Raw genomic sequence first — 12,053 nt, 5'->3', positions numbered from 1 at the left:
GCTCTTCTGTCATGCAAATTTTATAATTAGCTGTGTAGTACCCCTACCTCCCCCCAAAAAAATCCAGTTAGTATTTTTTACTGAGATTATATTGAATTCACAGGTTAACCCAAGGATTGACTTTTTATGATGTCAAACATTTCCATACAAATGTCTTTCCATTTGTTCCAGTTTTCTTTCATAGTATTTTAGAGTTTTCTTCATATAGATATTAGACATATATTTTGCATTTATTTCGAGTTATTTCTTTTTATGTTGCTGTTGGGTCTTTCCTTCCGCTATATCCTGTGAGTATTGTTAAAAGCAATGATTTTGAGATAGGAATTTTGCATTCAGCCACCTTACTGAAATTTCTTATTTTTTTTTCAGTTGATTCTCTTAGGTTTCCAGTTATTCCACTTGTAAACAATGATAATTTTATCGCCCTACCTTGCCGTTTTTGTGCCTCACTTCTTTTTCTTGTCCGATTGTGTTGGCTAGTGCCTCTAAAACAGTCTTTAGAATTGTCAGGCTTCTTATCTTCTTCTGATTTTAATGTGATGCTTCAAATTATTTTCCCAATAAGCATGAGGCTGAGTTTTGGGGCAGATGTATTTTTTCATGATAAGGAAAAATCTTTCTGAAAGGGGCGTTTGTTGAAGGGAGGTGGTGGGTTGCAAGTGTGAGCCTCGATCTCTGTCTGATGTTGGGGCTGAAGGGCTTTGCCACCGTGCTGCATTCGCTCAGGGGGAAGCCGCCTGTTCCAAATCTCCCCACCTCCCACCTAGGCCAGTTCCCCAGCCTTCCTTCCTCAAATGCACGGGTGCTTCCCCTGAATCTCTCGCCATCTGCTCAGCCCTTAGAATAATTCTGTGTGTGAAGTCACTCAGCAAGCTCTGTCCATCATATCAGGGCTGCAATCAGATCTGGGATTTGACCCAAGCCTTGTATAAGACAAGAAACGAATTCCCTGAGAGACGAGGGTAGTGCCAGGACTCGGGTAAGGACCTTGTCATGCTGCAAGTTCTGGCTGAACGCCAGACAAGGCTTGGCAAAACAACCAGACTTCTCCAAGGTCTGGTGACTGGTGTCTGGGATCCTCATTTTGAAGCCCACAAGTTTCTATAATCTGCATATTTGCACAGGATTTCACACGGAACACTCCACTCCAGCAGCACAGGGGGTCTTGGCGGCTGCTGATGAAGAGTTGGGCTGAAAAATAAAGGCCTTCCTCTGGGGAGAATGGGAGTATTGAGGATCAGAATTTTAACTTACATTTTTAATCTTTAGCCCTAGAAAGTGTTTATGGAGCACATAATATGGCTGAGTCTCTGCACTCAACCTTATCATGCCACTGCAGCTACCTGGCAGCCCATCCTCAGCCCGTTTTGCAGATGAGGAAGGGGAGGCACAGAGCAGTTGAGTCACTTGCCTGATGAAGGCAACGGTTAGTGGTGGAGCCAGCAGCCAACCCAGATGGTCTGGAATCACTTTAGTCATTCTGGAGCTTCTACCAACAGAGGCAGATCCTACCGAGGAGAGGCCCCCTGAGCAGGGATCCCACCCCAGCACCACTGACATTTCAGGCCAGGACACCCTCCATGGTGGGGCCCACCCTGTACATTGTGGGATGTTTAGTAGCATCCCGATGGCCTCCACTGACCCGGTGCACCTCCTCCCCACCGCCCCGGTGACAACCAGCAATGGCTCCTGACAGTGCCAAATGCGGGGGCACAGAATCATTTCCAGTTAAGCTGCTGCCCTGGGGAGATCCCATCCCTTGTCATTCTCCAGCGATCTTCTCGTCACCTTCCCTCTCCATAGCTGTGAGTGTGGAGCCCACACAGAGGAGGATGCAGCTCCTTCTCCTCCCCCAGGCTTCTCCTGTCATAGGTGCTCCTGCAGGGGAGGCATGGTGCTTGATTCTCGAGATCTGACAGTGTTTAAGAAGGTGGGAGCCCCACAGCCCAGAGGAAAGAGCACTTTTGGGCAGAATTCTCTGCAGCCCAGTGGAAGAGCAAGGGGGAACCAGGGAATAAACAGCTGGTGGAGGCAGGGGGTCCGGGGGTCCTGTCTAGCCTGGGGGATAGGGTGGATAGACCTTCTTCTGAGGCCATCAGGGGCCCCTGGAGGGCTTTAAATGGCTTGGTGCTGCATAGGCCATGCATGGGATAAGGCCCCAGAGGACCTAGAGTGTCTGCAGGAGCAGGAGCCATGAGGGTGGCCTCAGCCAGACCTGGACCCCAATGAGGGGAGATCAAGAATTCGGGTCAGGGGCCATGGAAGCCTCTTCCCAGCTGCCCAGTTTCAAGGACCTTGGGGAGAGGACCCAAGCCCAGGGAGCTGAAGTAGGGCCTGGTATCCAGGTGGGGCTGGACCAGTGGCAGAGGATGACTTGAGGATGAGCCTTGGGGAGCAGGACACAGGGCTGAAGTCCTGGGTCATTGGATGGATTGGAGAGGGCCTGTGTGTGCACGGGGACCCAGGTAGAGTCCACCTCTGTGCCTGTCCTGTATTTGGGGCCCTGGCCACACGATATCACAGGCTCCTCTGGGCAAGACACCTATGGTGCCCGTTAATCCTCACCATGGGAGGAAGGAGGGGCTGGGGCCCAGGCTGGGGAAGTCACCTGTCCCAGACCACGTGGGTGATAACAACTGGTGTGAAGATCTGAGGGGCTCTGGAGCCCTGGTTCTGCCACCCCTTGGTGCACCTAGAAGGCCAGGATTCGTGTGCCATTGGGGACCACACCAGATCCCAGCTAAGAGGCTGGATGTTCCAGTATCCTAGACAGGTTAGCACTCACCAGCAGCCCGTCTAGAGGGACCAGGCCAATGTGACTCCCGGAGGGGGCTTTATGCAGATGCAAGAGCTCCTGGTCCTCCCCCATCACCCCTCCCCCCCACCCCCGCCCCGCCACAGCCCTCCCTGCTGGTGAAACAGCCAGGAGGCGGGGCTGGTGACAGGGAAAAGGAGAGCGCTTCTGATGACTTATTTATTTGTATTTTTCTGGAGGAACAGAATGGTTTGTTTTGGTTCTGGCTGCCTGGCAGGAAGGCAGAGTGAGAGGAAACAGCCTCGCCAAGCCCACCACCACGGCGAGATGCCCGCTTCCAGCCACGTGGCCATAGAGAGACTGCGGAGAGAGGGGTGGGGCAGGAGCCCTGACGTGGTGAGAAGTGTACTGCCCTCCTTCCCATGCCAGGGCACTGCCAGACACCAGCAATGGCGACCCAGACTCAGGGTGTACTGCTCTCCTTCCCATGCCAGGGCACTGCCAGACACCAGCAATGGCGACTCAGACTCAGGGTGTACTGCCCTCCTTCCCATGCCAGGGCACTGCCAGACACCAGCAATGGCGACCCAGACTCAGGGTGTACTGCCCTCCTTCCCATGCCAGGGCACTGCCAGACACCAGCAATGGCGACCCAGACTCAGGGTGTACTGCCCTCCTTCCCATGCCAGGGCACTGCCAGACACCAGCACTGGCGACCCAGGCTCGGGTCCCTGGGCAATCTGTGGAAGCCTCCGTGTGGGGGTCGCGGTGGGCCAGGTCCTGCAGGGGATGTGGTCAGTTCTCTCTGGGGACGGGGAAAGTGTCTCTGGAGGAGGTGGCTGGGAGTGGCATCTCCCACGATGCATGGGCGTTCCTTCACCAAGCAGATGGGCCGCAGGGGGTGGGAGGTGGGGAGGGACTCTAGGAGGACAGAACAGTGCACCCAAAGGCCTAGCATGTGCAGGCATAGACTGTGGTCCCTCCCTTGGCCATGCGGGAAACCTCTAACCCCCAAAGCTTTGCCCTTCCCCAGGGGAAGGAAGTGAATGAACACTTATGAGGACTTCCTCCAACACGAGGGGCCTGACTCACACTGACACCCTCCATCTGTTATCTATGAAGGACCTTCCACTAGCCCCGTTCACTAGGGTTGAGGCTCAGAGAGGGTGAAGCCCTGCCTGCAGCCGCACAGCACACAGGGGACACAGCAGGGTTTGGGTCAGCCGTATCGGTCATCCTGGGCTTGGTTATGCCGAGGGGAGGAGCACCCTCAGAGGTCCCAGGAGCTTGAGAAGCGAAGGCTTCCTTTTGGCTCATACTCTGGGTCCTTCTTGGGCTCTTTGGTTCTACGTGTAAAGCATTCTGTGATGAGGCCGGAGAAGCAGCCCCCATCCCGGGCAGGATGCCCCGTGGTAGAGGGAGAAGGCAGTGGTGAAGCCACACACGTCGTGTCTCTAAGCTTCTGCTCAGAAGTGGCCACAGCATTTTTGCTCATGTTTCATTGGCCAAAGCACATCATTTGTCCAAGCCTGTTACCAGTGGGGTGAGGAGAGACAGAGGGATTGACCCTATTGGGAATGCCCTCAGCCAGGCACAATGGTATTTTGATAGTAATAGACTCTGCTTCACCAGGTATATCCAGGCCCAAAGCCCACATACTGCCACTGCCCTAGACAACCTCGATCCTGCTGTGTGACCTTGGGCAAGGCACTTTGCCTCTCTGGGTCTAGACCTATTAAGCACTCTCTCTGTGCCTTAATCACACGAACCAGCATTCCTGGGGTCTGTCTCTCTCCAGGCCCTCGTGTTATCTCACAGCCTCACAGTTACACCATGAAGTAGGAGGTCTAGGTATCCCCATTTCACAGACAAGGAAACTGAAGCTCAGTTTCCCAAAATCACAGAGAGAATTTTGCCAAGCTGGGATTTGGATTCACACAGCCTTGACTTCTTGAGCCCACACCTTAGTCGCCAGAGTCATCCACCTTGTCTCATGGACCCGAGGCCACTCCTGCCAATGGGCTCCATACTCCCTTTTTTTTTTTTTTTTAAGACTGAGTTTCCGTCTTGTTGCCCAGGCTGGAATACAATGGCACAATCTCAGCTCACCACAACCTCCGCCTCCCGGGTTAAAGCAATTCCCCTGCCTCAGCCTCCCAAATAGCTGGGATTACAGGTGCCCACCACCACGCCCCGCTAATTTTGTGTTTTTAGTAGAGACGGGGTTTCTCCATATTAGTCAGGCTGGTCTCAAACTCCCGACCTCAGGTGATCTACCCGCTTCGGCCTCCCAGAGTGCTGGGGTTTCAGGTGTGAGCCACTGCACCCAGCAGACCATACTCCCATTTTTTAGATGAGGTTGGCAGAGGGGCCATCGGCCATCTTCCAGCTGAGCTGATGTCTCGTTCTGGCCTGCTGGCCTGCTGGCCTCAGGAACTCTCCTCCTCCACCCTCAAATGTGACTGCCTGGTGGGGTGGTGACGGGGACTTCCATCCCCACACTGGCTGCAGCTGCTCTTCCTGCTGACGGATCTGCTCCTGTGCCCCGGGAAGACGTTCAGTGAGATTTCTCCATCAGAGAAGGTTTTGTTTACTGCTTGGGAAACACCAAAAGAATTTGAATCAGTAAATATCCCAAAATACACTGAAAAAATCGCGATCTGCGGCTTTGGCTGCCTTCACATCTTGCTCCATAAAACAGCCTTTGGTTTTTTATCTTCTGCCATTTACAAAATACACACCCACACAACAAAGACCCCTGCATCTGGATGGAATTAATTTCCAGGTCACATATTTTTCATTACTTTTACAAAAGTTTTTTAAAGACCTGAATCTTCCCAGCTGGCTGACCATGGGGAGGGCCAGCCGTGGCAGGCCAGGGGAGTGGTTTCAGCATGGTGCCCATGGCCCGGGCATCCCCACCTGCCACCTCCAGGGTGGTCACCTCACAAGGAAGGGCAAGTCAGCAAAGGCAACACCCCCCGCAGGCAGGCCCTTCCCTTCCCTGACAGGGAGGATGAGCTGGGAGGGCCAGGGGTCATGTCACGTGTCAATTCCAGCAAGCTGGCTGCAGAGGCCAGGAGCCCGGCAGTACACACACACACACACACACACACACACGATTACAATGACACACTTATCTTCAGGATGCCCCGAGGAGAGAGGACAGGGACTCGCTCTCAGTTCCTGGTAGAGGGTGGGGCAGTACAAGTGGGCACATCACGCAGGTGCAGGGGACCTCTCTTTGGACATCTATCCTAGATTCGACCGTGGAATTCCCCCAAGATCAGCTCACTTGAAGTCAGAGAGGGACCTGGGTCCAGCTCCCAGCGCTGCCAGTCACCAGCTGTGTGGACTTTTGCAAGTGACTTTGCCTCTCTGGGTCTCATTTCCTCACGTGTGACATGGGAACACTAGCTCCTCCCTCATGGCACCATTGCACGGATTCAGAAGCACAGGGCACTGGTGCATAACAATGGCCAGTGTTTCTATTAGCTGCTGGCGCACAGACTTGCAGCCTATAAACTCCAGGGAAGTTAGTATCAAAGCAGCCACTGTCACCAGCCCATCCTCAGCTCTCAATATGTGTTGGTATCAGTATTCACAGCCTAAGGCTGAGTGCTGGGCTCATAAAGACAATTTGAACCCCAACCCTGCCCTCAGGGCCCTCCCAATCTCCAGGGGCAGTCAGTCCTACAAAACTACAAAGACAACAGTGTGTTCTGGGAAATGCAGTGGCTTTGAGAATGCAGGGTAGGGGTTGGACTGACACAGGGCATCAAGGAAGACTTCCTGGAGGAGGTGATATCTGGGCTAAGACACAGTGCCAGGGCCAGCTGGGTGTGCAGGAGGTAGGCAGGGGTTCTGGAGAGAGGTGCAGCATGGACAAAGGCCTCCAGGTAAGAGAGCTGTTGGGCTGGAGCAGCATTTCTTTTCTTTTCTTTTTTTTTTTTTTGAGACGGAGTCTCTCTCTGTCACCTAGTCTGGGGTGCAGTGGTGCAATCTCAGCTCACTGCAAACTCCACCTCCCGCATTCATGCCATTCTTCTGCCTCAGCCTCCTGAGTAGCTGGGATTACAGGCGCCTGCCACCACACTCAGCTACTTTTTTTTTTTATTTTTAGTAGAGATGGGGTTTCACCGTGTTAGCCAGGATGGTCTCAATCTCCTGACCTCGTGATCCACCTACCTCGGCCTCCCAATGTGCTGGGATTACAGGCTCGAGCCACCGTGCCTGGCCCCTGGAGCAGATTTTCTACCTGAGAACCCGGGTGGCCGCAGCCAAGGCAGTGTGGTATAGTGGTTAGGAGCGCAACTCTAGAGCTCAGCTGCTGAGTTCAAATACTGGTTGTGCCCCTTAATGGCTGTGAGCTCTCAGGCAAGTCTCTTAATTCCACCAAGCCTCAGTTTTCCATCCATAAAGCAGGGATGACAATGATGAAAAAACTCTTTCCTCCAGTGGTTGCATGAGCATTAAATGGGCTAACGTGGGAAGCAGGTAGGGGAACGAGCGTCCACTGCCACTTCTGGCACTATCATTTCTTGGCCCGGTGGTTCGAGGCCCAGCCTGTGGCCCAGCCACCCCGCCAGCTGGCATCCTGGACCCCTTCTGCGGACAGCATCTGCCCACAGCTGCCCTGCCTCCCCTTTCCCTGTCTCCTCCCTCAGCCCCCGTGGCTGCTGCCATGGGAACCACCAAAGAAAAACCTGGCACTTAGAGCAATTCCGTGGGGGCTGCAGGAGGGAGGGTGCTGGGGAAAGCAGGAGGGCCTGGGAACTGGAGCCAGGCCTGACTCCTCGGTCTGCGGGGACATCTACCCTGGGGACGCCTGCCCCAGCATACTGGATGGGGCTCCAGGCCTCTTTTTCCTGGAATTCCTGGAAGGAATTCCATATCCAGATGCCTCCAGGAAAAGCTAGCCTCTCTTTAACAGACTCTCTTTAACATAAGGCCGCTGGGGCCTGGCTGTCAGTCACTTACACCCTAGCATGAGCGAGCCCATCAGTCTGATGCAGGCTTCATGGCGGTGGAGGCAAGGAGGCAGCAAGGACCCACAGTGACCGGGAGCTGTGGGATCACAGCGACAAAGCCTAAGTACTGGCCTATGGCTGCTCATGGGACGTGCTCAGGACGTGCAGAGGCCTCCCAGCCAGGGGCTCCCAGGCACCCAAGCAGCATCTTCAGGCCAAGAACTTGGCCAAGCGAGAGGAGGGAAGGCATTCTCGGCAGAGAGCGAAAGCAAGCTTCCCCGGCCCTGGGCTCAGCCCTGGTCGGGGCCAGAGGAGTCCAAGGGAAGCAGCCCCCATCTTCCTACAGAGGCTGCTGCTGGTGCCGGGGCTGACCTAAGCCTGGGAAGATCTGGAGCCTGGAAGTCAAGACTGGGAGAGGCCTCATGCTCATCTCCTCCAGGCCCAGAGACAGGCAAGGGTTTTTCCAGGCCACACAGCAAACCAGGCAGAGGAAGAATTAGAACCAGGTCTCCGGGCTCCGGGCTGGCCCCTTCCCCCAGCCTCAAATAGGGTCTTAAAGGATCTGCTGCCCCCGAGACCTCCGTCTGAGCAAGAGCGAGAGCGAGGTGAGTCTCTCCCTGGGGATGTGCAGCGGCAGCGTGTGCAGGCTGGACACTGGCTCTGTTCACGCCTCCTCGACACCAGAAGCGCACACCCACCCAAACACATGCCTGCAGCAGGGAGCAGATGGAGGTGGCGCCGGAGTGATTAATAGATCGGTGGCTTCAGGCAGCCACAGCCCCTGGCACGCACTGTTAGGGCTCAGCAGCCCCAGCTGCGGTGGCAAGCCCAGGACACCGTCCACCCTGGGCACAGGTCAGGGAGACTTGGACCCTGGCCCTGGGGAAGGATGTGGGAGACAGATGTGGCTCTGGGTGACAGGGGCTGGGTTTGAGGGGAACTCAGGGCTGTGGGCCAGAAGACAGGCTTGACCCAGCTGCGTAGGAGGGTCACGGTGTCCGGAAGACTTCCTGGAGGAAGTGGTCTTCGACAAAGGGCCGGTGGGAGGTAGGCAGGGGAGGAAGGGGGCAGGGAAAGAAGGCACAGCCTGTGCAAAGGCCGGGTGCTGGAGTGCAGACCTTCTCTGCAGTGGAGTCAGCTGACACCGGGAGAGCCAGGCTTCACAGCGGGCTTCCAAACCCTCTCGCAACTTTGGCCACCTCTGCCTGAGGAAGGCAGAGCAGCCCTCGGTGAGGAATTGTTGGGCAAATGAATAAGAGAAGTGAGGTCATGGGGCCCGGACACCCCCAGCCATACACAGCCTGGTCGTGTTGAGTGAAGGAGACCCCTGGGGGAGGTTGAGAGGGGGTCTAGAGGGCAGAACCTGATGCCTCTGCCCTTGGTCCAGCAGGATGGGGAGGACCTCCATCCTCACAGCAGGGGTGAGGCAGTGAGAGCATCCCGGGTGCCAGGAACAACGTAGGCAAAGGTGGGGTGGGGGGTGGTGAGCAGGGGCACCTGTAGGAAGGAGGGAGAGTGCAGACCAAAACAGCACCAGGTAAAGGAAGAGGCTGCCATGTCCTGGGAGCCCCAGATGCTAGCTCAGAATTCCCCCCAAAGTACCTGACTCTGTGGGACCCTCAGGGATCCCAGCCCAAGGACTCAGGGTCCTGGAGGATGCTCAGGTGGGGACCAGGCCCAGGGCAGTGGATTCCAGGGAAGGAGGTGAACAGGCAGGCAGAGGAGAGGGAGCCAAGGCCCCGCCCTCCAGAGGGGCTCAGTACCCTCCTCCGGGGACCCTTCTCCCAGGGACCCCAACATAGCCCCAGGACACATTCTCTAATCAGCCCCACTGATGAAGCCGGCCTGAGCTGGGCCACTCCCCTCTCCTTGCTCACTCCCTCTCTGTCTGTTCACAGCAATTACACCGCCTTGTTGGGAGTGTGGATCTATGGCTTTTTCGTGTTGATGCTGCTGGTTCTGGACCTTTTGTATTACTCGGCAATGAACTACGACATCTGCAAGGTCTACCTGACACGGTGGGGCATCCAAGGACGATGGATGAAACAGGACCCCCGGCGGTGGGGGAACACCGCTCGGGCCCCTCAGCCGGGTCAGCGGGCCCCACAGCCACAGCCTCCCCCAGGCCCGCTGCCACAAGCCCCGCAGGCCGTGCACGCGCTGCGGGGAGATGCTCACAGCCCACCGCTGATGACCTTCCAGAGTTCGTCTGCCTGGTGAGTGGCTACAGTTGAGACCCAGGCTGATTTGGGTCATTGTCTTTGGAGAGCTTGGAGAATACGCCATCATTCTCGCCATAGTGTTTGGCTCATTGGTTACCTGATTGTTTGCTTATCCTGTTGTTTGCCAAGAAAAATTTCAAACTGTCATGGATAGCCTACAACACATGCCTGGACAGGAGAGTCAAAATGAGAGGTGGAAACAGAGCTTAGAAGCAAAGCTTGCAAGCTCATTGCGCTTAGAGCCCAGTGTGAGAGATGTAACCACTAAACATTAAGTGGAGTTTTGGGTTTTCTAGCTGCCAAGGCAAAGGGGAAAACCGGATGGCTTTTTGAGTTGTAAATCTGGCCAAAGGAAGCAAATCAGTCTGTCCAGCCAGATTTTTCATCGTGAGGTTAGAAAATACAAATGTTACTTGGTTCCTTATATGTACATGCCTTGTGTGGCATGAGGGGTACTAGTTCTGACTCAGGCAGGCTGTTCAGGAAGGAAGGAAGGAAGGAAGGAAGGAAGCCAGCCAGCCAGAGAGGTGGCATCTCAAGGGTTGGCCTTGTGGGGTGGCTGCCCCAGGGTTATGTTCAGATCTGAGCTTGTCTACTGCAATTCCCATTTCCGCCCAGTTCCAGTATGGTGGGGATGGGCCTGACCTAACCCCAGGCGGCCCTGGGTAGTGCAGCATCTAGAGTTGGAAGGGAAGAGGCAGGGTCTGTGCGTCTGGAGCAGGAACTCCCTGGGAGGCTGGCTAGCACCAAGGACAGGAGCCAGACTGAGGGTCAATTCCCAGGTCAAGGGCTAGAGTGAGAGGTTCAGATGCTCTATGGGGGCTGAGCTGCAGCCATGGGCACACAGGGCTCAGGGCACATCATCCAGGGACATCATGATACCAAGCCCAAGCTGCAAGATCCATCCCAGAGCCCCCCTGCTGGAGGGGTGCAGGAGTTTGCCGCACAGTGACCCCTGGGTTCATGTCCAGGAGCTTTGCAGGTAACCTAACCTGGGTCTGAGTCCCGGCTCTGCCATTTACCTGCTCCTTGACATGAGGCATGAGATTTCACCCCACTTAACCTTCCGATCCTCGTGAAGGAGGAGTGGGTAAGACTGCCCCCTCCCAAGGGTTAACTGTGCACCTACCTGGCACATAGTCGGTCCTCAGTTAATCCTTTCTGCCTCCTCTTTGGAGGCAGCAATGAAGCGAGTTAGTGATCATTCACATAGCTAGCAGGTAGTGACCTTTTCAATTATTATTAAATAATTAATAAGATATGCATAAATCAGCTTGCGCTTATCGATCAAATAATGACGCCATCCATCACACAGGAGACAAAGACACAGCCCTGTGTGGCTTGGTTTGACAAATGCTGGCAGAGCGGGTCCTTGGGCAGGGGTTTGTGCCAGGCTCTGGGGGATGTGGAGGTGATGGGTAGAGAAGAAGCCAGCCTCCACCCTTGAGCAGTGGGGACTCCAGAGAGCTACAGACAATAAAATGTCTGTTGGCAGGACCCAATAGTGGGGTGTTCTGAAATGTGGATCCCTTGCAACAGACACACCTAGAGGGTTTGTCAAACTAAAAGACCCAGAGCCTACTGACCAGGCATCTCTGAGGATGATGCTCATAGGCACTACAGCTCGGGAGGCACTGGAAAATGTCTATAAGAGCCGAGCTTTTAGATAGCTGAGAATCTTCCGTTTAAAACGGTGGTCCTCCCCCACTCCCACACCTTTTGCATGCACATACATTTGGAATAAATAGCTCACACCTCCCCGAACACCTGCCAAGAGGATGGAGGATGTCGTGAGCACCCTGCACTCAGCACCTGGGGGCTGTTTTCCTGCCCCGGCCTCAAGGTCTTCCATTTCCTACATCACTGTGCTTGCTGCTAACAGCTCCCCCATCTCATCCTGCCCAGAACGTTTTTGCCTGTCTCAGCAGCAGTTCCCACCCTACCCCTGTTCCATATTGCTTTTCCCCAACAAGCACACATTGTGTGCCTGCTGTGTGCCAGGCACTGTGCTATGCCATCAAGATGCAGAGAGCTTGCCAAGCCTACAGGGGTTGTGCATGGAGCCTGAGTGGGCAGCTGAGCTCCAGGTCCAGGTGGGACACATTT

At 55.0% G+C, this 12,053-nt stretch overlaps 1 protein-coding gene across 1 annotated transcript in view; it reads left to right on the top strand.

Moving 5' to 3' along the window:
- The window catches only part of SHISAL1 (shisa like 1), an 89,599-nt gene that overhangs the window by 37,221 nt on the left and 40,325 nt on the right, over positions 1–12,053 (top strand). The window contains exon 4 of the mRNA XM_054470099.2: positions 9,624–9,941. Within this exon, the coding sequence (XP_054326074.1) occupies positions 9,624–9,941 (318 nt within the window). The remainder of the gene's footprint in view (positions 1–9,623; positions 9,942–12,053) is intronic.

Source organism: Pongo pygmaeus, chromosome 23 (genome assembly GCF_028885625.2).
Source record: "Pongo pygmaeus isolate AG05252 chromosome 23, NHGRI_mPonPyg2-v2.0_pri, whole genome shotgun sequence".
NCBI lineage: Eukaryota > Metazoa > Chordata > Mammalia > Primates > Hominidae > Pongo > Pongo pygmaeus.
Note: the sequence above shows the minus strand (reverse complement) of the source record. Positions and strands in the feature narration are given on the sequence as shown.